Here is a 25636-nt window from a genome sequence, read left to right on the forward strand (position 1 = left end):
CACTCATGACCCAGCCAGCTGCAGCCCCAAGAGATTCTGACAGTGACTCCTTGCCGTCCTTCACCTGCCTTCCCTGGGTGGCTATTGTCCTCTCTGTGCTCCCTAAGACTGGTGGAGACCAAGACCCTTCCCTTAGTTTCCCAAAGCACAGCTAAGTCCAGGCTCTAGATTTTCATCCAGACTTAGAGGGAGCAAAAGGAAACTTAATATGGAAAAGAACGCACTCGGATGTGGCATTTATATTCGTGGAGTCCAGAGGTCATGTCTCTTTCTCCCTGGGTGACTTGGATAGGTGCTCTCTTTCTTTGGATGCCCCCAACCTGACATCTTTCTTTGTCCATGCAGGAGTACTCTGGGGAATATCCTCATAACTTGGACTCAAACACCAACCTCTCCTCTGGGGCTCTGCTGAAGGAAAAATAAAAGATTTACCTTCAACACAGGTGACATTATCAACCTCACAGGGATGCAGTTCTGCACTAAGTAACATTTTGCCCTGGTTTGCAATGTTTCTTGACACCGTATTAAAAATGGAAATAAAAACTTCCAGTGTTTACAAACTTAATTTCAGAACAGAATGTTGCTGTTTCCTTTGGGCAAATATGCTCATTGAAATGTTTTCTCAAAACCAAGGTAGACTTCTTCCAAGAATGTTTGCAAAATGCTGACTTTTTAAAATTAATACTCCCCTGCTTCTGGGCATTTATCTTTAAAAAGTTTTGGACTAGGAAAGAAAAGGAAAAAAGGTCCATACCACTTCTGCTATTTAATAAAATTATGCAAGTTTTACGTGAGGAGGTTATGCTGCAAGGAAATGCATGAGGGTAAGCAAGGTGTTGGGTTAGTATGTGAATGACAAAGCCATGGGGACTCTTCTCACAGTTAGAAAACTATATTTAACATATCTACAAAAGAAACAGCAGAGATGGAATTATGGCTGACCAAGTGTTTACAAGCACCTGCCCGTTTTACTGCGGTAAACTACCTAACCAGGCTTCTTAAGGCCTTCCTAAGCTTCTACAGACACTGATCTTGTCACCACAGTCTGGAGTTCAGGAACTTCCACTGCTCTCTCGTTTTCTAGAGCAGAAGATGTAAACCTGGTGTGGCATTAAAGGGCTGTGACAATTGGGTCCTCCTGTCCTTTGTCTCCTATGACTTTTGAAAACATGCAGGCCCTCCTTCCTCACCTCAGTATGTCTGACAGGAAGGACCCGTGTCCTCACTACATGCCATGGCCACTTCCCACTCTGGGCTTTTGATTCCACCAAATGACCTTACTCTTCCCCACCCCTGCTTGGTTCAACCATCACAGCTCCGGACAGGCTCTTGAAACTGCTCCAGCAAACCTTTCTCTACTTTTCTGAAGAAACCATGGGTTCTCTTTGAGGATACTCATGGAAAGAACTAAGAGGGGTGTCGGTATGAAACAGACCATCAAGTGATGGTTTTCTACAGAACAGCAGTACCCATCCTTGTCCTTCCTTGAGTGAAATCTCCGATTAGTACTTTGAGCACAAGAAATGTGTTTACTTAGGTGACATGTTCTCAGAATCTCAAATTCTGGAGGTATTCATGCATTAGTAGAGAAACGGAAAAAAAGCCATGTGAGACACAAAAGGAGTGAGCTTCGAAGCCGCGACATTTCTTCTAGTAACGCGTTTCCAGTGGCCGAATAATCACAAGCAGGGTGTCAGTGCAGACAATTTCGCATGAAAAAGGTGCAGGAGAGAAGGCCCTCCCTCATGCCATCCACTGACCCCTTTTCCACCCAAAGCCTTCCTTTATGGTCCATAGGTAAGCTAGGCCAGTAGAAAAATACAGCTACGCAATTAAGTATGTGAAATAAAGCAAAGGCTACCAATTCAGTGCTTTGTAAAAATAAGAATAGACCCCAACTTGGAGGTAACTGATGTGTCAGGATTTAAGAAAAGCCCACAGACAGGAATCTATAAAACTTTTGCAACAAAATGATACCAGTACATCAGGTCCCCCAACTATTCAGAGTCTCTCCTGAAGTATTTACATTTTCTATCACAATATGAACCTAGAAAAAGAAACCATTAGTTTTATTCATGATTTTTTCCAAAACAGATACAATTTTTTAAAAATGTTTGTTTATTTTTGAGAGAGAGAAAGAGACAGAGTGAGAGCAGGGGAGGGGCACAGAGAGAGGGAGACACAGAATCTGAAGCTGGCTCCAGGCTCCGCGCTGTCAGCACAGAGCCTGATGTGGGGCTCCATCTCACAAACTGTGAGGTTGTGACCTGAGCCGTCGGACACTTAACCAAATGAGCCACTCGGGCGCCCCCAAAACAGATACAATTTTTAATCATCTTTCTTGTCCTGTTCGCCGTTTTGATGACCAATGTAAATGTCTACTAGTGTTTTAGAAAACAATTCAAGCATAAGAGAAAACAATAGGCTACCTTTCCTAATCACTGTGAGAGTTCTCTTCTCCTCCTTGGACGCTAAGAGCATGAGTGCCGTGTAAGCATTGAGTCCTGTGTTCTCCTAGCCTAACAAATCCAACCAGGAAGAACTTTCTGAGGGTAAACAGTAACTTTTTTTAAAAAAGAAGAAAGCCGGGGCACCTGGTTGGCTCAGTGGCTTAACTAAGCATCTGACTTCGGCTCAGGTCATGATCTCACGGTCCATGAGTTTGAGCCCCTTGTTGGGCTCTGTGCTGACCTCTCAGAGTCTGGAGCATGCTTCAGTTTCTGCATCTCTGTCTCTCTCTGCCCCTTCCCTGCTTACTCTCTGTCTCTGTCTCTCTCAAAAATAAATAAACATTAAAAAATTTTTAAATAAATAAATAAAAGAAGAAAGTCACCTTTCTTCTTATTGAGGGGGCTTTCACATTCCGTGTCCCTAAATCCTAAGCGTTACATTCTAGCTCACTGGTCTTGAACAGGAAACCTCACTTCCTTGGGCCTGAGTTTCTGCCTCAGTATGATGACCCACAAAGGCTACCTCTCACAGAACGGTTGAGAGATTAAGTTCGGTAATGTGTGTGTGTGCTGGTATCCAGTGCAGTGCTTGGCATACAGCGGGTGCTCGAATAAACACCGAGAAGATCTAACATCAACTGTGACAATGGCTGTAAGACTCTATTAATTGTACGTTGTTCCACAACGGTAAGGTCTGTCCACTCCTGAGTCATAATACTGAATTTCCTTTATACCTATGGCATTCTGACCTACCCTATATATGGTCATTTGCAAACATATTCTACTTCCTCTACTAAACTGAAAATCTCTGGGGATGAGGAGGAATAAGATTTGGCTAATGTGGCAATCACTGCCTTGGGCCCAGTCCTTACCCACGTAAGACTGGTAAGGACTTTATTCTTTTCCTTAGACCCCTCTCAAGACCATAGTGGCATTAAAACAGTCTTGCTTCTTGGATCCTAAGTCACGGATTCTAGCCTTCTCCTTCTTCTGACTGTATCCTCAATCCTTAAAGTGCAAATGGCTCGGGATGGACCAAATTGGCACATTTGAGCCTTGCTGTCCAAGCCCAAGGCTTTTTATAGAACTCTAATTTTACTATGAAACTGACACGTGTCACTTGTCCCCATCCATCCATCCATTCATTCATTGTCTCACTCGTTCATTCGTTCCACCACTAGTGAGTCTTTACCTATGAACTGTACTACCAGTACAATAGACATGGTAGTAAATAAGACAAAGCCCCAGATCCCATGGAAATTTTAAAAAATTGTGAACCCAGCACAAACAAAAGGATAATGACATGATGTGCCACGTTATAATCTGTGTGATGGAACAAAATGAAGCAGGGCAAGGGGAAGTAGAGTGATGTCAGGGTGGACTATTATATGAAGGCAGTGGTCAGAGAAGACCTGTGTGAGAAGGTGACATTTGAGGAGAGACAGGTAGAAAGTAAGGGCAAGGGCGCCTGGGTGGCTCAGTCGGTTAAGCATCCGACTTCAGCTCAAGTCATCATCTTATCGTCTGTGCGTTCAAGCCCCCTGCCGGGCTCTGTGCTGACAGCTCGGAGCCTGGAGCTGCTTCGGATTCTGTGTCTCCCTTTCTGTGCCCCTCCCCTGCTCGTTCTCAGTCTCTCTCTCTCAAAAATGAATACAACTTTTTCAAAAAAGAAGGTGACAGCAGAAGCTCAGCAGGTATCAGGGGAAGAACAAACCTGGCAGAGGGAAGTCTAGGTGGAAAGGTCCTGAGATGGCAGCATGCTTGGCATGTTTGAAGAAAGCAGGGAGGTCAGCATTATCTGGACACAATGAGCATGGTGGAGAGTAGGAGTTGAGGGCTGTGGGTGGAGACAGATCACATAAAGACTTGGTAAGCACTGGTAAGGAGTTACGTTTTCTATTCAGTGGAGATGGGAAGCATGGAGGGGCTTCAGCAAAGGAGAGACCAGAGCGGAGAAGTACTGAAGGATCACTCCATATGCTACATGATCAAGGAACAGGCAGGGGTAGGGCGATGAGCCACTGCGTGAGCAGAGAATCCTTACATACCTCGGGATTTGCCAAGTGGGAGATATCAGAGGCTTTGAGGATGGTGGTTGAAGTGTCAGTGGTGAGAAGAGGCTGGAGTCTGGGAGGATTATGAGGTAGAGCTCAAAGGATTTGCTGTGGGAGCAGATGTAGAGTGTGAGACAAAGGCAGGAAGGACAACCCCAGTGGCTCCGCCCTGAGCAACTGCAAGAACACAGTTGCCATTTACTGAGGGGCAGAGGAGTGTAGAAAGAGCAGCCGTTGCACATGTTTAGTTTGAGATGCCTATTACACACCTAAGCGGGCATGCCAGGCAGGCAGCGAGAGGACTGAGTCTAGAAGTCAGGAGGGAAGTCAGCTACAGATGTATATTTGAGAGTTGTCAGTATGGATTTGATATCCAAGCTAGGGACAGGCTGACACTGTCCTGGGAGTGCTCTAGGGAGACAGCAGCTAGAGAAAGGAACAGATCTGAGGACTGGGTGAGGACTTAGCTCCAGGACATTCCATGTGTAGGTGTTGATAAGATGAGGATTCAGGAAAGAAGTGGGAGAAGTGGCTGGTATGGTAGGGCTACCACCGGGAGAGAGCACGGTCCTGAAAACCAAGCAAGAACGTGTTTCTGGGAGAGTTTTACATTTCAAACCCAGTCCACCCGCAAATTCTCTTGGCTCTATCATCAACATATATCCAGAATGTGACCTCTTATCACCACCGCCCCCACCCCACTCTCCAGTGCACTGCAAGCCATCATCTACTCCCTCTTGGCCAACTGTAGAGTCTCTAGCTGGTCTCTCTGCTTCCACCCTGGTTCCCCTCAATAGCCTACTTTCCACCCAGCGGGCAGGGTGATTGTTTTAAAAGGCAAGGCAGAACATACCCATCATCTTTTAAATGCTGTCAATAGGCCCGTAAGGTGAGGACGGAGTGGTGATCGTTTGATTTGACAACGGAAAGTTACCCATTGGTATCCGGGAGCAGAGCAGTTTGGATGGATGGGTGGGAATGAAAGCTCATTCTACTGGAGTCAAGATGTAAAGGATGAGTCAAACAAACATCCGTGGAAGTGTTCAATGTCATCAGTATTCAGAGAAATACAGATTAGATAGCCACAAAGAGATATCACCACACACCCAAGATTGACTATATAAAACTGAAAACTCCAAGTATTGCCGCGGAACAGTGGAAACGCTCATAAACTGCTTCAGAAATGTACACAGCCGTGCCGCTTTTAAATAGCACTTTTTATTGTCTAGTTACGTTCATTGTCTCAAGTGCCCTGTAACTTAGCTATTTTACTCCTAGGCAAATACCCTAGAACTTGTTGCTTATTTGCATCATGTTACTGGACAAAAATGGTCATAGAAGCACTCTTCATAGTGTTCCCAAAGAAAAGAACCCTGTGTTCACAGATAATACAGTGAATGTTGTGACTGATCCACACAGAGAAATGCAAGTGTAGAACAACGTGGAAAGGAATGAGCTATGGCGGCACCCAAAAAGCGTAAGTGTAAACTCTAATACCATGTGGAGCAAAAGAGGCCAGCCACACTGCATTCCTACGAATTCACAGGAAGTTAAGAGGTAAAACGGGAAGACTTCCAAAAGGTTAAAGCAGGGTCCCCCCCAAATCCCCTCCTCCATAAAGGTAGTCACAACACAGGCAAAAACAGTCAAAATCAATTTTTCGCCAGTATGAAAATTAATCCAAGACAGAACCATGTGAAGCCGGTTTGTTCAAAAACAGAAACAGTAAAGCAGCCAAATCTTGGTTAGAGCAGTGAACTCTGTGAAGTTTTAATTGCCCTAGTCCCATATCCCACTTCTCCCTCAGGTCCCCACTAGCCTTAAAAAACCACATCCTATCAACAGCAGTAGCTGTGAAAACAGGCGGCCTAGCACCCAGTGTAAGGGGCAGAACAGTTTGGAGCTTCTTCAAAGGCCCCATGGCCATAGAACTGTTACTAACTTACACATCTGGCACTTCCCCAGAAAATCCCCATTCACAGGACCTGTCTTGCTATCAACTCTTAGAAGAAAACAGAAGGCAAAAGTTTCACGGCACCAGATTTGGCAAAGATTTCTCCAACTAATGACACCAAAGGCACAGAAAACAACAACAAAAAAAGACAAAATGGACTTCACGAAAATTTTTAGATCTTGTGCATCAAAAAACACTATTAACACAGTAAAAAGGCTACTCACAGAATGGGAGGAAATATTTGCAAGTCAAGTATCTGAGAAGGGATTAACATCCAGAATATACAGAGAAGCTCCTAAAACTCAATAACTATAAAATCAACAACCTGATTCAAAGAATGGGCCAAGGACTCGAAAAGACATGTCTGCAAAGAAGATACACCAATGGCCTACATCGCCAATCATTAGGGAAATGCAAATCAAAAGTCCACTGAGGTACCACCTCATACCCATGAGGATGGCTACTGTCAAAAAACCCAGGAAAGAGCAAGTGTTGGAGAGGATGTGGAGCAAATTGGAACCCATGTGTGCTATCGGTGACAACATAAAATGATACAGCCACTGCGGAACACAGTGTCGCGGTTCCTCAAAAGATCGGAAATAGAATTGCTGTGCGATCCGGCAATTCCACTTCTGGGCATATACCCAAAAGAGCTGAAAGCAGGGTCTGGAAGAGATATTTGTATGTCATGTGCTTAGCAGCACTATTCACAGTGGCTAAAACACGGAAGCAACTAAGTGTCCACCGACGGGCGACGAACGGATAAGCAAAATGTGGTATACACATATACAATGTAACACCCTTAGAAAGAAAAAATATTCTGACGCATGCTACAACACAGATGGACCTTGGGGACATTACGCTAAGTGAAATAAGCCACTCAGAGGCTTTACTCAGAGGAATTACTCAGAGTAGTCACAATCACAGACACAGAAAGTAGAATGGTGGTTGCAAGGGGATGGAGGCAAGGAGACCCTGGGGATGTATAGTTTATTGACTATGGAGTTTCAGTCAAAAGATGAAAAGAGTCCCGGAGATCGATAGTGGTGGCGGCAGCACAACATTATGGATGCATTTAAAACCAGTGAAGTGTGTCCTTAAAACCGGTAAAATTCATGTTCTGTGTGTTTTAATGCAATAGGAAAAAAAAGAAGAAGAAAAATGAAATAGCCGTCCGCTCGGAGAGAAACACAGCACTGAGGAAGTGAAAAGACAGCCCCCGGGATGGGAGAGAATACTTGCAGATCATCTACGTGATAGGGACTAATGCCCAGACAATATTAAGAACTCTCACAAGTCAAGGAGGAAGACACCCAATTTTAAAAGGGCATGGGATGTGAAGAGACATTTCTCTAAAGAAGAAATAAATGACCAATAAGAATACGAAGGGGGCTGTGCAATATTACTAATTATCAGAAAAGTGCAAATCAAAACTACAACGAGATACCAGTTTACATCCACTAGGATGGCTAAAATCAAAAGGACAGGCAGGAATGAATGTCAGAGGATGTGGAGAAACTGGAATCCTCACTTACTGCTGCCAGGAATGTAAAATTGTGTAGCTGCTTTAGAAAACAGTTGGGCCATTCCTCAAAAGGCTAAACACAGACTTAACATATGACCGAGCACTTCCACTCCCAAGAACCTACCCAAGGCAAATGAAAACATTTGTCCATGCAAAAACTTGTACTCAAATGACCATAGCAGCAGGATTATTCACAATAGCCAAAAAGTGGACACAATCAAAATGGTCATCGACTGATGGGTCAAAAAATAAAATGCGGTATACTCACTTATTCAAAAAGCATGCGTTATTTGGCCAAAACGCAATGAGGTACAGACACATATTACAACATGGCTCATCCTTGACAAGATGCGAGGTGAAACAAGGGAGTCACAGAAAACCACACGGGTAGAAAGTCCATTGCTATGAAATGCCCAGAACAGACAGTCATAGAGCTGGAAAGTACACTAGTGGTGGCCAGGGGCTCAGGGGAAGGGAGAGTGGGGAGGGAGTGATAATGAATACGAGAGCTTTCCTTGGAGGGTGAGGAAAATGTTCCAAACTCGACTGTGGTGATGCCTGCATAATTTTCTGAACATACTACAAACCACTGAATAGTACTCTTTAAACTATGTGAGTTGTAGCTCAATAAAGGTGTCACTAAAAGACAAGTAAACTAAAATCACACAATTCTGGGATGCCTATTTAGGAAGCAAAACAATTTTTTAAGAAGTCAGAAAGGAGTTACCAAAAGAGAGAGGATCATGGTTCTCTCTGGAGCAGGAGGGTTTGTGATTGGCAATGAATGGTAAATGGGCGACTTCTGTGGAGCTAAAACTGTTGATGACTTCAGTGGAGTTGTACACACACAGCTATTTCTCTCCCTGAGTGAAATATATGTAACATCAACCATCTTAACTGTTTTTCAGTGTACAGTTTGGTGGCATTAAATACATTCACACTGTTGGACAACTGTCACCACCACCCATTTACAAAACTTTTCATCATCCCAAGCTGCAGCTCTGCACCCATTAAACAAGAACTCCCCCATTACTCTTTTCCCCAGCTCCCGGTCACCTCTATTCTACTTTCTGTCTCTTGAACTTGACTCTTTGAGGAACCTCATATAAATGTAATCATAACATAGTTGTCCTTTTGTATCTGGCTCAGCTGTTCTCTTTTTAGTAACTCCCAGTAAAATACATTCATGTTTCATGCATGTGTAGTGTTTGTGCTGTAATTCAAAGGAAAAACATTTTGGAAAAGAAAACTAGTGATGCAAGTTGGAACAGAATGTTTACACACCTTTTCAAAAAAGTTTCCTTGTGAAACAGAGAAGAGAACCTGGATGTGACTGGGCAGTGATATGAACTGAGAAGGATGGTTTCATAAAAGTGAGATATTACAGCACGTAATGAGATAGGATACAATGGACAGATGTTTAAGGTGTAAAAGAGAGAAGGGACCACTGGAAAAGTGAAGCCCATGAGAAACAGAATGCGAAGGTGACTCTAGATACAAACAGAGGGATAGGCCTCAGAGTGGAGCATGGACAATTTATCCACTACAGTAGGAGGAAAATCTAGGTACAGGTGGGCTCGCCTGGCTTCTACATGTGGAAGTTCCCTTTCGATTGCTTCCATTTGCTCAGTGAAATGTGAGGCAAGAAGAAATTAGGGTGACCTCACTAGTGAAATGTAGGAAGAGGTACACATTGAGATCACAAATGTGCCATTAGTCAGCATGGTTGTGAGTTTTCCTGAAGACACTTTCAGCCATTCAGGGCAGGTGTTCAGCAATAACATGTAACAGATGAGACATCAATCACAGCACCCATACCTGGGAGTCATTTATTCACTCAGTAAATAATTCTTGTTCATCTACTCTTGGACAAGCACTCTTCTAGACCTGACGGTATAAAGGTGAACAAACAGAAGTGGTCACTGGACATGTAGAGGCCACATTCTAACACAGGGGAGACTTTTAGGATACCTAGTTCACAGCGGGCATAACCTTAGCATCATGCCATATGTCAGGGCCATCCTGAGAAGGGTGTGGGCCTGGACTCACCCACTGACATGCCCATGATACTCACACTCGCACATAAGAGGAGGCTGCTCTGTTGGCCTCTCCCATACACACTTTTGGACAGTGTCATAAACAGAACTTGAGGAACCGAGCCTTGAAGATGTTAAAACATAGGCGTATTGACGCGTGCCCCATGGGTCACCAGCCCACTTGGGTCTATCCTGCGGCACAGGCCCACCACCCCATTTGCCTTAGCGAACAGACTGGCCTGGGAGATGTGCACGTCACTATAATGCCTCACTGAGGGATAAAGGACACTCTGAGTTATCATGTCCATGTGTTACAGAGCAAGAGGTTTAGAAGAGGGGAAGTGAGCAACAGAGCGTGCCCACCAAAGATGTCTAAGCCCCCTGGTCTGGAACACTTGGAGTTAGTCAAGCAACGGACAACAGGAGGGGTGGGGGCGGGGCGTTCCGTGTGGCACAGTTGAAGGAGGCATGCAGGTTTTGTTTCCACTCTCAAGGGATGGTCTTGCGTTTTAGACTTCACAGCCCTTCGTGATTACATCACTCCACGGTGTCAAAAGGACCGTAGCCACGGAGCACCGAAGCTGATGCTGTGGAAGGAAGTCACAGAGAAAGGACACTATCTGAAGGATTACAGAGAGATCAGAGAGACTGGAAAGGACACAGCCAGAGGCTCTGCCTCTCAGAAGTAGGCAGCAGCCAGCCACCCTTCCTACAGCCAGCACAGATCTGGAGCTAATGCCTTGACTCCATAATGCCAGACTCCCATGTGAGGGTCGGCGTGTCAGGGAGGGCTGCTGCTAATGGACACAGGCCGCACACCATCAACCGATTCACAATGGCCATGCCAGTGGCAGCCTCTGTGAGACACTCTGCCTCCTCCTTGTCTTCTCTACAGAAATACCAAGTGGTTACACATGAGGCTGGCAGAGCGCTTCCGACTCGGGCTCCCCAAATGAAGGGCTCGAGGTGGGCACTAGTGGTGCCGGGACCTCCGTGTGTCAGGTTGGGGATCATGCTAGTGTTGGCGCTGATTTTCCTGCCAACCTTGAACTGTGACCTGGGATCTGTATATTACTCTTCTTATGAAACAGTCATCCCCAAGAGCCTGACAGTCAAGGGAAGGGAAGACCCAGTGGAAAAGGCATCCTATATGCTCTTAATGCAGGGCCAGAAATGGATGATTCACCTGAAGGCGAAGAGAGACTGTTTTGTGAAGGACTTTCCAGTCTTCAGCTACCACGGTGGCGTCCTGGGGCAAGAAATGCCTTTCATCTCACACGACTGTCACTATGAAGGCTACATAGAAGGAGTCCCGGGTTCTTTTGTTTCTCTCAACACCTGTTCAGGCCTCAGGGGCATCCTGATTAAGGAGGGGAAACCCTATGGCATTAAGCCCAAGGACACTTCGAAACGCTCTGAACATGTGTTGTACACGATGGCACACCAAGCTCGAGTCTCCTGTGGGGTCACTTCCGAAGGCAGCCAAGTGGCGCCTGCCAGCCGGCAGCAGGGGAGCAGGAAGCCTCACAGTCCACAGGCACCGTCCTCCTTTTGGTCACACCCCAAGTACGTGGAGATGTTTGTCGTGGTCAACAACCAGCGGTTCCAAATGTGGGGCAGTGACGTCAGTGAGACAGTCCAGAGGGTCATGGACATCACCGCTCTGGCCAACAGCTTCACCAGGGGGATAAACACAGAGGTGGTGCTGGCTGGAATGGAGATTTGGACCGAGGGGGACCTCATAGAAGTGCCGGCGGACTTGCAAGTTACACTCGGGAATTTCAACAGCTGGAGACAGGAGAAGCTCTCCCGTCGTGTGAAGCACGATGTTGCCCACATGATCGTTGGACATCATCCTGAAGGAGACGAGGGACAGGCATTTCTCAGTGGTGCCTGTTCAAGTGGCTTTGCGGCAGCCGTTGAGTCCTTCCATCATGAAGACGTCCTCCTGTTTGCAGCGCTCATGGCCCATGAGCTTGGGCACAACTTGGGTATTCGGCACGACCACTCGGCCTGCGCTTGTAGAGATAAACGCTTGTGCCTCATGCGTGAAAATATCACCAAAGAAGGTGGCTTCAGCAACTGCAGCTCGGATTACTTCTACCAGTTCCTCCGGGAACACAAAGGGGGCTGCCTATTTAACAAGCCTCGGCCCCAACATCGCCTGCGTAGGAATGCAGAGTGTGGAAATGGTGTGTTGGAGGACAATGAGGAGTGTGACTGCGGACCTGACTGTGGTGATCACCGGTGCTGTGACCAAACATGTAGGCTGAAGGAAAATGCAAAGTGTAGTGGACCCTGCTGTAATGAAACATGTGGATTTGCAGAAAAGGGATTCATATGTCGTCCTGCTCTTGGAGAGTGTGACCTTCCTGAATATTGTGATGGTACGACTGCAATATGCCCCCACGACACATACAAGCAAGATGGTACAACTTGTGAAAGAGTTCACTATTGTGTTCAGGGTGTGTGCAGGACCCCGGATATTCAATGTCTACATGTTTTTGGGTACCCTGCAAGGTCTGCCCCAGAAGACTGTTACATTTCCATGAACACCAAAGGAGACCGATTTGGAAACTGTGGCTTTCCCACATCACCTAGGTCAGAATACATTAAATGTGAGGATGAAAACATATATTGTGGGAAAATCATATGTACAAATATTAAACATGTACCAGAAATTAAACCTAATCAAACAATGATTCAGGTCCCTCATAAAGATGATTTCTGCTGGAGCATGGATGTCTATGACATTACTGATATCCCTGATAATGGATATGTGCACATTGGCACTCTTTGTGCCCCAGAGAAAATCTGTATGAATCGCTCCTGCACTGATCATGCTGTGCTCAACTACGACTGTGAACCGAAAGAAATGTGTAATGGGAGAGGAGTTTGCAACAATTTAAAGCACTGCCATTGTGAGGCTGGCTATGCACCCCCCAACTGCAAAACTGCAGGAAATGGGGGTAGTGTGGACAGTGGCTCTCCTAGTGCACCACACCCAGGTGAAACTCAAAACACTACCACTGTTCACAAAGATAAAGAAAATTTCTCAGACTATTTGCTCATATTACTCCTGATACTTTTGGGCACAGTATTGATAATTGTTTGTGTCATCATCCTTTGTAAATGTACAAAAGAAGCTCATCCAGAACCCACAGAAAAGGGTCCAGAAAAGGCTGTGGTAAAGCCCCCAGAGCCTGAAATACCTGCTGCAGAAGAGGCAGCTGAAGAGCCTCCATCAGAAGAGAAAGAGAAAGAGAAAGAGAAAGAGAAAGAGAAAGAGAAAGAGGAAGAGGAAGAGGAAGAGGAAAAGGAGGAGGAGGAAGAGGAGGAAGAGGAAGAGGAGGAATCAGAGACATAAGAGGGAGGAAGAAGTCAAATACATCAAACATCTCAAGCACTGAGTGGGAATGAAAGGCTCAGGGATGTATAGGTGAAGTGGGAATTGATAGCTCCAGTGGCTCTAACTAGAATTATTCAGTCCATAAAAATATCCTAATGTAGGAGCAGGGATTCATCTGCTTTTATTATTCATTTTAGTAACTGAGGTTTTATTTATTTAATATAGTAAATGTTTTACTACTTCTTACTTTTCCACGTTTCATTTGAACTCTTCATATGCATCTATAGACATCGTTGTCTGCCTTGGGCCATTTTTTTCCATTCACCAGGAACTTTTTTAGGACACGTCATCTTTCATGTAAGCTGTTTGACATACATTACCACATGTACCTACATTTATTATTTTCACTTGTTTTTTCATTGCAATACCACTACATATTATGAGGACAGTTTTTAATGTGAGCAATTTGCCCTATAAATGTGCATTCAGAAAACGAGGAGTGTTTAAATCCAAAAATAAATAAAACTTTATTCAGATTATACATCTCTTCAGATTCCACTTGGCATAGTTATTGAGTCTACTTTGTTCTGGGACTCTGTGGGATGTACTATACCTGGTAAACCAGAAGACCCTGATTGTCAAGGGGCAAGTGTTGAAGTCATGTACCTTATCAAATCTGGCAGATGTTTAATATGACATATGTATATACAATTTATTACTTCCTGGTATTTCCAAGACCTTCCTATAGCCATCCTCACTCTTTATCGAAAAGGTTTCATTTCTTTTTCTTTTAGAGAAGCTTTCATAGCATTTCCTCTGTACTAATCTTCATGGGATGAATTTCAGATCTCCAAATATCTCATGTCTGATGAACATCATGTAGACTTAGCAAACTCTATTTATACTAATTTTATAATAGTATAGAGGCCCCTACCACAGTGCTAAGTATATGTACAAAACTAAAATTTTGTCTATTTTTAAAATTTATTGAAACTAATAACTTGTTGACTGACATCTGAAGCAATCTCTCCAATTACAGGTAATGGAGCTTAGAGGTGGTAGATATTACTTGGTGAAGACAGCACAAAGCAAGTGTAATATTAATGCTATTCATTCTGTGCTAGGAACTGTATTAAATACTTTGCATTCATTGTCTCAACTTAATCCTCCCAACTTCCCTATGAAACCTCCATCTTGTTCATGAGGAAGCAAAGAAAATTTGCTCTAGATCTGGTTAAGTAGTAGAACCTGTATCTTTCCTCAGGTATGACTCAGTCTCCATTTTCCATTTCTTCATGAGCTTTTTCCTGTGGTAAAAAGTGATGGGGAAGACACTCAATAGGTATATGCCCCTAATTGACCTCTATTATGAATTCCAAAATTGTGTAATCATTATTGATGAAAATGTCTTTTCTCCTATTACATCCTGACATCATGGAATGGTCATCTTATTTAGTGTTGATTGTAGATGCTTAATAAATGTTTATCCAGTGAATAATTAAATGGTGCTAACCATAAAATATAGGGCCAGATTCATTCCCTGGGCAGAAGGTCTCTTGCTACTCCTTAACACAAGTGAAATCTAGACACAATATCAATTGCTAAACATTTATAAATTGTCAAGTAATCAAAAGTTTATAAAATCTCAAATTCCAGCAAATGAAGTTTGAACCAGATTATGATAGTCTATGGTAGGGCAGGTGGCCGGTTTTAATGTGGGCAGGAGAAAGCAGATGTAACTTGGGCTATGAAATCTCCGTGTTCCAAGGGTCCGAGTTTCTTGTAAAGCTCAGGTGACAATTCCGCATTGTGTGTACTCTAGAAAGCACACCTTTTCACCTGACTCCCCTCCCCATCTGAGGGATTCTGACGAATACTTGTAGCACTATCCAATAATCTGTGTCAGTAGTCAACAGACAGCTGCTTTCCTAAAACTTCTGATGGTGACCCGCTTCTATATTTTGCCCATCTTTCCTGGTCAACTATTGTCCTTTCTGTGCTGCCTTAGGCGAGCGGAGACCCAGGCCCTTCCCTTAGTTCGTCAAAGCACAGCTCCATCCAGGCTCTACATTTTTATCTACATTTATGGTTGAGGGGAACAAAGAGAAATTATAATATGGAAAAGAAAAACATTTGGATGCTGCAGATATGTATTAATGTTTCTAAGAGTCCAGGGGTCATGCCCAACTGGTGACCTGGATAGGCCATCGCTCTCCTTTTTGACCTGACCTAACATCCTTTATGGTTCCTGTAGGAATGCTTGTGATAATATCCTCATTACTTGGAATCAGATTCCACCACATTCTCTGGGGCCCAGTGAGAAGGGAAAAATTTTTTTTTTAAATGACAACAGAAAACCCAGATCACGTCATCTTAACCTCACATGAACACACAACAGAGACAAAGCATGAAGTTAGTTTGACAAAAATTTAGCTTTTTTATATGTTCAAACTTCATTTCTTAAGCTTTTTATTTTTATTGATATATAATTGACATAACATTAGTTTCAGGTGTACAACACAGTAATTTGTATTTGGATATATTTCGAAATGATTATCACAATAAGCTAACATACATCACCACACATAATTTTTTTTCTTATGAGAACCTGTAAGTTCTACTTTCTTAGCAACTTTCAAATATATAACACAGTATTAGTCATCATACTGTATATTATATCCCCAGGACTTATTTATTCTATGATTGAAAAGTCTGTATCTCTTGACTGCCTTCACCCATTTCACCAATCCCTTCATCCCCTGCCTCTGGAAACTTTTCATTTGTTCTTTGTATCTATGAGGTATTTCTGGTTTTTGTTTGTTTTTAGATTCCACATGTCTTTGAGAATATATGATATTGGTCTTTCTCTATGGACTTATTTCAAATTCTGTCAAGGTCCATCCATGTTGTTACACATGGCAAATTTCCTTTTTTTCTTGTTGAATGAATATATATACCTATATATAAAATACTCCTTTATATATAGTAGATAAACATACATATATATTTTCACATTTTCTTTATCCATTCATCCACTGATAACACTTAGGTAGCTTCCATGTCTTGGCTATTGTCAACAATGCTGCAGTGAACATGAAGGTACAGGTATCTTTTCAAGTTAGTGTTTTGTTTCCTTTGGATAGCCAATAGTGGAATTACTAAATCATATAGTAGTTCTATTTTTAACTTTTTTGAGAAAACGCCATAGTGTTTTCCATAGTGGATGCACCAATTTCATTCCCACCAATAGTGCACAAGGAGTCCCTTTTGTCCACATCCTCACCAACACTTGTTAGTTCATGTATTTTTGATAATAACCATTCTAACAGGTGTAGGGTGATATCTCAGTGTAGCTTTGATTTGCATTTCCCTGATGATGAGTGATACTGAGCTCCTTTTCATGAACCTGTTGGCCATCTGTATGGCCTTTAAAAAAAGTTTAACATTTATTCATTTTTGAAAGAGGGAGAAAGACAGAACATGAGCGGGAGAGTCGCAGAGAAAAGGAGACAGACACAGAATCCAAAGCAGGCCCCAGGCTCCAAGCTGTCAGCACAGAGCTGGAAGCAGGGCTCTAAATCAAGAGCCAGGAGACCATGACCTGAGCCAAAGCCAGACGCTTAACCAACTGACCCACCCAGGTGCTCCTATGTTTTTATATATATATATATATATATATATATATATATATATATATATACACAAATATACATACATATATATAGAGAGCGTGTGTGCACGTGCACCTGCATGCACACGAGCAGGGGAGGGGCAGAGAGAATGGGAGAGAGAATTCAAAGCAGGCACCACACAGTCAGCACAGAGCCCCAATTCCACAAACATAGAGATCATGACCTGAGCAAAATCAAGAGTCAGACGCTTAACCAACTAAGTCACCCAGATGTCCCCTGGTAGGTCTTCTTTGGAAAAATGTCTATTCGGATCCTCTTCCCATTTTTTGATTGGGTTGTTTTACTGCTTTTTAGTCGAATGAGTTCTTTACATGTTTTGGATATTAACTCCTTATTAAATACATGATTTGCAAGTATTTTCTCCCATTCAGTAGTTGATGACTTCATTCTGTTGATGATTTCCTTTGCTATGGGAACTTTTAGTTTGATGTAGTTTCAGTTGTTTATTTTTGCTTTTGTTGCCTTTGCTTTTGGTGTCAGATCCAAAAAAGCACTACCAAGACCAATGTCAAGACGCTTATTGCCTATGTTTTCTTCTAGGAGTTGTATGGTTTCAGGTCTTATGTTCAAATCTTTAATCAATTTTAAGTTAATTTTTGTGTATGGGTATGATAGTGGTCCAGCTTCATTCTTTTGCATGTGGCTGTACAGTTGTCCCAACATCATCTAAGAGACTGTCCTTTCCCCATTGCCTATTTGTGGCTTTACCGTCCTAAATTAATTGCCTATATGTGTGAGTTTATTTCTGGGCTTTCTATTCTGTTCCATTGACCTATGTGTCTGTTTTTATGCCAATGCCATACTGTTTTAATTACTAAGCTTTTGTAATATAGTTTGAAATCAGAAAGTGTGATGCTTCCAACTTTGTTCTTCTTTCTTAAGATTGTTTTGGTTACTTTTGTGGTTCCACACAAATTTTAGGGTATTCTATTTCTACATAAAAATACTGTGAAATTTTTGTAGGAACTGAGCTGAATCTGTAGATTTCTTTGGATAGTATGGGCATTTTAACAATATTAATTCTTGGGGCGTCTGGATGGCTCAGTCAGTTAAGCATCCAACTTCTGCTCAGGTCATGATCTCGCGGCTTATGGGTTTGAGCCCTGCGTCAGGCTCTGTGCTGACAGCTCGGAGCCTGGAGCCTGCTTCAGATTCTGTGTCTCCCTCTCTCTCTGCCTGTTCTGCTTCTCTCAAAAATAAACATTAAAAAAATAAACAATATGAATTCTTCCAACCCATAAGCATGAAGTATCTTTCCATTTCTTTGTGTCTTCCTCAATGTCTTCCATCAGCGTCTTACAGTTTTCAATTACAGGTCTTTCACCTCCTTGGTTAAATTTATTCCTAGGTATTTTATTCTTTTTGAGGCAATTGTAAATGGGGCTCTTAATTTTTCTGATAGTTCATTATTAGTGTATAGAAACACAACTGATTTTGTATATTGATTTTGCATCCTGCAACTTGACTGAATTCACTTACTAGTTCTAAATTTTCTGTCGGAGTCTTTATTACTTATTATTAATAATGTTTAAACTTTACAGCCAACATGGGGCTTGAACTCACAACCCTGAGATCAAGAGTCTCATGCTCTACTGACTGAGCCAGCCAGGCACCCTAGTGGAGTCTTTATATGTCATCTGCAAGTAGTGAGGCTTTACTTCTTCCTCTCTGGATGCCTTTTATTTTTCTTGCCCAATTTCTCTGGCTAGGATTTCCAATAGTATGTTGAATAAAAGTGGTTAGAGTCGGAATCCTTGTCTTGTTCCTGATCTTAGAGGAAAAGCGTTCAGATTTTTATCACTGTGTATGATGTTATTAGCTGTGGGCTGAAACTACATTCCTGAGTAGAATTTTGTCATTTAGGGTGGGGTATTGATCAAAAGTCTCACTAAAATGTTTTCATAAAGTGAAATTTAAAAAAAGCAATCTTCCTCCACCAATGAAAATGCTTAACAACTTTAAAATAAGTTTTCACCCTGCTTCTAGACATACAGCTATCAAAATTTTTAAACTTAAAAAAAGATTTTAATGTTTACTTATTTTTGAGAGAGAGACAGAGTGTGAGTGGGGGAAGGGAAGAGAGAGAGAGGGAGGCACAGAATCTGAAACAGGCTCCAGGCTCTGAGCTGCCCGCACAGAGCCTGACACGGGGCTCGAACTCAGGAACAGCAAGATCATGACCTAGGCCAAAGTTGGATGCTTAACCGACTGAGCCATCTAGGCACCCCTGAGCTTCTTTATCAATCCCTTCATTATATATGTCTTATGGCTCTAGGTGATTACTTTGTAATGGGAAAATGAATCTTCCATTACCTTTCCCCATAAATATGCACAATCTACCGCCTTATGTCCTGTTATGAAAAAATCATTCTATTCCAGAGACTGCCGGGGAGAGAAGCTAAACAGTTTGACCTTGATCTTACCTCTGAAATAGATCCTGTATCTTTGAAACCTATGACATAACTGTAATTATAGACATTTCAAATTATCAGTTTTTGTTTAATCAGAGGGGGATGCAAAATTTGCCTTTGTAGGAGAACCTTTTAGTGAGGTTTTATTTTAAAGGTCAAACTCAAGGCCTGTTCTTCATTAGAGTGGTTGAGACAAGACTGATTATACAGCTTGACTAAACTTATAAATGAATGGTCTTCAATGCAGGCAAAGTTACATTCTTATAGAATTCATTGTAATGTTGATCACTGAGAAGGAAGGATTTTGTGAGAGAAAAGTTGGAAGTTGGGGACTTGGGCTTTGTATAAAAGGGTGCAGGTAAAAGACTGAGGCATGAGAATGTCTGAAGGTACCCCCAACCCCACCCCGGAGGGGTAGCCTCTGTGAAGTCTTGAAGCATTGATGTCAAGCATCCATTATCCCCTGATTTCTGAACTGTAATCCCTGCTATTTTCAGAAAGCTTAGACGAAATACTTTTACAAAATGAAACCATATCCTATATGCTCCTTTTATTTTGGACTCCCTCCCTTTAATAAGATGCGCTCTTAATTTATTTCACTTATCATATTCTCTTTTCACCCCCCTTGACTGACTGCAGTTCTCCCCACTTTATTCTTAGAAATCACTGCTAACCTGGTGTACAACTTTCCACATTCTTTTCCATAGTCATATAATTAGATATAAATGTTTTAGGGGTAATCTTTTTAAAATGACCTCATGTTATCTACATTCCTTTGAATCTTGCTTTTATCTGCATAGTGGCAGGCTCACCAAGTCATTCTGTGCATTTCTAAACCACTCTTTGTCATGACTGCACAGTATTCCATGGTATATTGCTAACAATATTCTATAGTTAACACAATCGTTTAAAATTTTTTTTACATTTATTTATTTTTGAGACAGAGAGAGACAGAGCGTGAGCAGGGGAGGGGCAGAGAGAGAGGGAGACATAGAATCAGAAGCAGGCTCCAGGCTCCGAGCTGTCAGTACAGAGCCCAACACGGGGCTCAAGCCCACGAACTGTGAAATCATGACCTGAGCCAAAGTTGGACACTTAATTGACTGAGCCACCCAGGTACCCCTCAACCATTTTTAATAGACAGACATGAATTTTGTACCCAGGGTTGTTGTTTTTAGCCACTATAAGTAATACTGCCAACAAAATCCATCCAGGATTTTCTTCTGGGTCCTATTCTTCACCTGTGCTGTCTTCCCATTATTCCTTTCTCTTTTCCACCACTCTTATTCGCAGAATTCTTCTCTCAGTAACAACTGACAGGCTAGTTCTGGAAACTTAGACCAAGTGAGAAGCACCTCCCAGTATCCTGCTTCAGGCAAGCCTGTTGCTTGAGTTAATTCAAACTTTGGCTGCTTGGATCCCACTTGGTTCAGAGAAACAGTAACTCCACAGCTAGAATTCATTGTTAGCAGTGGATGAGGCAGAGGAGATTTATGGGAACCTGCCCCTCTCCTATATGGCCTTGCAGAGGTAGCCTCAGAAGACATCTCTCAATGAAAAAAAAAAATCAATGTTTTTTCCCAGATATGACATTACAGGTTTAGGAATAGTCTGTTGGGGCTTTGGATCTTCTGCCCCAAGCCTACTGCCCCTTGAATTCACTAAAATGAATCTAAACTTCATATACAGAGATAGCACTTCCCATACCACTGTCCAACTCTAGGTCTAATTAGAGAGGTTGGCCAAAGCACTTGGGACTTTGAAGTCATAGAAATGTGGGTTTGAATCTCTACTCATCTTTCTTAGCTTTGAGTTTGGATAACATTTTTACCCTATGAACGTCAGGTTTTTTTCAACCATAAATTGAATACATCATACATACCTCGCAGGGTTACCATGAGGATTGCTAGTATGTAAAACTTTTAGACTACTGTTCAGAACAAAATATGCAATAAATATTTGTTCAGGTTACCATTGTTTTCCTTTGTTACATCTCATATTAGCAAATTAGGCCATTGTAGGGTAAATCCTTCTCATCCCACATCCCCTCAATGTCTATAAGTTATAAACCCCAGAAATTCCTATTCAGGATATACCTCTGAAATGAGGACCCAGCTTATGCTTTACAAAGATTCACCTAAATTTAACTAGTTTAAAGTGTCTTCTTCTGTGTAATACTTATTTTCTTAAATAAATATTTCATGAAAAAAAAACTTGTCAGGAAGAAGAGGGAACTGGTAGAGTGGGCAGGATAAGAATCTTCAAAGAGGAAAGTGAGGAACTGTGTTAGCATCAGGCAATGTGGTTCTGCGTAGAGCTTGGTGGTAAATAAAATGTGCTATCACCATACAATGGACCATTACTTAGTAATAAAAAGGAAAGTAATAGTGATACATACTATATAGTACAGGAGAACCTTGAAAAACATTGTGCTAAATGAAAAAAGCCAGTCACAGAAGGTCACATATTACATGATTTCATCTATATTTACATCTAGAATAGGCAAATCCATAAAGAAAGGAAGAAGCTGATGGAAGAGAATGAGGAGTGACTGCTACTGAGCACAGGTTTCTTTCTAGAGTGATAAAAATGTTCTAAAATGAGATTATGATGATGGCTGCACAATCTGTAAATAAGCTTTAAATGGGTGAATATTATAGTAAATTAATTATACATCAGTAAAGCTATTTAAATTTTTTGTAAATGTTTATTTGAGAGTGAGAGAGACAGACAGAGCATGAGCAGGGGAGGGGCAGAGAGAGAGGGAGACAAAGAATCTGAAGCAAGCAAGCTCCAAGCTCTGAGCTGTCAGCACAGAGCCCGAAGTGGAGCTCGAACCCATGAACCATGAGATCATGACCTGAGCCGAAGTTGGACGCTTAAATTACTGAGCCACCCACGTGCCCCTAAAGCTATTTTTTAAAGTTTAAAACATTAAATATAGGGCTAAATACCTGTTCATCACTACTTCTGATCTTCCCAGTCCTCCCTATTGGGAACAATTATTATCAGTATGGTCTATTTTTAGGTAGAAAACATAAGGTTTTATGTACATAAATGTATGTGTAATAGTATTATGCTTTAAAAATTCATTTTGGGGGTGCCTGGGTAGCTCAGTCAGTTGAGTGTCTGACTCTTGATTTCGGCTTTGGTCTTGATCCCAGGGTTGTGGGATCGAGCCTCTCATTGGGCTCTCCACTGAGCGTGCAGACTGCTCGAGGTTCTCTCTCTGTCTCTCTCTCTCTCCCTCCCTCCGTCCTCTTCCCTGCTTGCGCTCTATAAGAAACAAACAAACAAACAAACAAACAAATAACTCGTTTTGTTTTGGAGATGGGTCCACAAGCTCTTCAAAGGAAATGCTTTGGTGGGATCTTGGGCATTTTAATGCTTACTATATTTGATGTGATTCAAATAAAGCAGCATCAAGGTATTTGAAGAAAGACACTATCATTTCTGCAAAGGATTTCACGCCTGGCTAATTCACTGGGCCTCTGTAATGGGTCAAATATTCTTGATTACATAGTAAGAATTTTGCTATACTCTCCTGCAATTAAAAAAAAAAAGCGTTTTGGAAAAAAACATGCATGGGAAAGGAAAAGTTCTCAGTTCTCAGTTAAGGCAAACTGAAGAAGTAATGATATTTTGTATTTGCATTGATTGCACTTTTTACTTTGCAAAGCATTTCTAGAAATGCTGTTGAATAATCAACAAAACTCAGATACTGTTATTTCCACACTACAAAAAAGAAGCTGATGCTCAGATTAAATGACAAAAACAACAATTTGCAAATAACCAAACCGGGACTTGAATTCAAGTTTTCTAGGTTTAAAAAAAAAGACAACTTTTTGAGCAAGGCTCCATATCACAGTCCATGGAAAAAATTATTTACCATAGGATGTAACATTCTATTTTTTAATGATTAGGAAACAAATTTACATATGACAAAAGAAGGGAGATTTGCACAAAGTGGCAGCAGCACTTCAGTTTTTCACAGTCTCCTCAAGTCACCACATAAAAAATGCCAAAGCACTAGGATGGTAAAATCAAAACCTACAAACAACAGCAACAAAAGGTGATAAGGCATCGACAAACACCCCAAGCATGGGTAGATGAGGACAAACTATTGACAGCTGTTAAGACCCAAGTGGTATTAGTATCTGTCAGAGAGAAAGCAGAGAAGAGTAATGAGATGTCTACTGGGCCCCACAAAAGGAAATACCCTAACTACCAAACAGATATTCTGGGAAGCAGAGTGAGCCAATTTGCAGAAAAAGCACCTGAAACTGGAAAGGGTTTCTGACACCTCAATTTTGGGGAGAATGCAAGAGGTCAACTGTAAGGTGGGGACATACCAGAGAAGTCTAAGGACTACGAGTTTTTAAAATTAAACTTCCAGGACAAAGTCTCACACTGGGGAGAATCTACTGGAAGTAATTCAAACGGACTAGGACAAAAAGGCAAAGAAAATAGATTTTAAGTGGAAATACCTTCCCTATTTCAATGATTAAAATGCTATTTGCAATTAAAAATAGACCTACCCTATGACCCAGCAATAGCACTGCTAGGAATTTACCCAAGGGATACAGGAGTGCTGATGCATAGGGGCACTTGTACCCCAATGTTTATAGCAGCACTTTCAACAGTAGCCAGATTATGGAAAGAGCTTAAATGTCCATCAACTGACGAACGGATAAAGAAATTGTGGTTTATATACACAATGGAATACTACGTGGCAATGAGAAAGAATGAAATATGGCCTTTTGTAGCAACGTGGATGGAACTGGATAGTGTTACGCTAAGTGAAATAAGTCATACAGAGAACGACAGATACCATATGTTTTCACTCTTATGTGGATCCTGAGAAACTTAGCAGAAGACCATGGGGGAGCAGAGGGAAAAAAAAAAAAAGAGGTTAGAGAGGGAGAGAGCCAAAGCATAAGAGACTCTTAAAAACTGAGAACAAACTGAGGGTAGATGGGGGGTGGGAGGGAGGGGAAGGTGGGTGATGGGTATTGAGGAGGGCACCTTTTGGGATAAGCACTGGGTGTTTTATGGAAACCAATTTGACAATAGATTTGATATTAAAAAAAAAGCTATTTGCTATTAGATTTTGGTAAACAGTCTTTACTATGTTTATGTAATATCTTTGTATTCCATGAAGTTTTTTAAAACTAATTTTATTTATTTATTTGGAGAGAGAGGGAAAGAGAGAGAGTGAAAGGCAGAGAGGGAGGAGCATAGAGAGAATCCTAAGCGGCTCCAAGCTTAGCGCTGGAGCCCAATGCGGGGCTCACGGTCTGTGAGATCATGACCTGAACTGAGATCAAGAGCCAGACACCCAACTGACTGAGCCACCCAGGCACCCCTCCCATGAAAATTTTAAAAATAGGAATAGTTGGTGAATTTTAACAAAATTTTTGGTAGGTACTCTTAGGTTCATTTTTTTCTCCTTTAAGCTTTTGTGTCATGGATTATGATGATGCATTTATTAAAAAGTGAAACTCATGCTTATGTTTCTAGCATAAATTCTTTTTAAATTTAAATTCAAGTCAGTTAACATACAGTGCAGTATTTGTTTCAAGAGTAGAATTCAGTGATTCATCACTTACGTATAATACCGAGTGCTCATCCCAACAAGTGACCTCCCTTAATGCCCATCACCCATTTAGCCCATCCCTCCCCTCATCCCCTCCAGCCACCCTGAGTTCTCTGTATTTAAGAGTCTTTTATGGTTTGTCCCCTTTTCTGTTTTTATCTTATTTTTCCTTCCCTTTCCCTATACTCATGTTTTGTTTCTTGAATTCCACATATGAATGAAATCATATTTGTGCTTCTCTTACTTATTTTGCCTAGCATAATACATTCTAGCTCCATCTACATTGTTGTAAATGGCAAGATTTCATGTTTTTTGATCATCAAATTATATAATAATATATAATATTCCATTATACATACACACACACACACACATACACACACCCCACATCTTCTTTATCCATTCATCAGTCAATGCACATTTGGGCTCTTTCCATAATTTGGCTAGTTGATAGCACTGCTATAGGCACGGCAGCGCATGTGCCCCTCAGCATTTTTGTATCCTTTCTACAACTTCCTAGTAGTGTAATTGCTGGGTCGCAGGGTAGTTCTATTTTTAACTTTTTGAGA

The 25636-nt window shown here is 41.8% G+C and overlaps 2 protein-coding genes across 5 annotated transcripts in view; one reads left to right on the forward strand and one right to left on the reverse strand.

Annotated features, from left to right (window-relative positions):
- Positions 1 to 25636, reverse strand: part of TMEM116 (transmembrane protein 116) — a 166131-nt gene that overhangs the window by 43969 nt on the left and 96526 nt on the right. The window contains exon 11 of one of the 4 annotated variants that reach the window (XM_045457003.1): positions 4153 to 4287. The exons of 1 other annotated variant lie outside the window; for it this stretch is intronic. In XM_045457003.1, the coding sequence (XP_045312959.1) occupies positions 4180 to 4287 (108 nt within the window). In that variant the 3' untranslated portion in view covers positions 4153 to 4179. Of the gene's footprint in view, positions 1 to 4152; positions 4288 to 9786; positions 10607 to 13868; positions 14676 to 25636 lie in introns of those variants that run through there. 2 more of the 4 variants (XM_045457004.1, XM_045457008.1) reach the window with 2 other exon arrangements.
- LOC123587321 (disintegrin and metalloproteinase domain-containing protein 1a-like) lies at positions 10536 to 13909 on the forward strand. The gene has a single exon (XM_045456984.1). It carries the CDS (start codon positions 10771 to 10773, stop codon positions 13384 to 13386), a length of 2616 nt encoding a protein of 871 aa, XP_045312940.1. The 5' UTR covers positions 10536 to 10770; the 3' UTR covers positions 13387 to 13909.

This window comes from Leopardus geoffroyi, chromosome D3, assembly GCF_018350155.1.
Source record: "Leopardus geoffroyi isolate Oge1 chromosome D3, O.geoffroyi_Oge1_pat1.0, whole genome shotgun sequence".
NCBI classification, from domain to species: Eukaryota; Metazoa; Chordata; class Mammalia; order Carnivora; family Felidae; genus Leopardus; species Leopardus geoffroyi.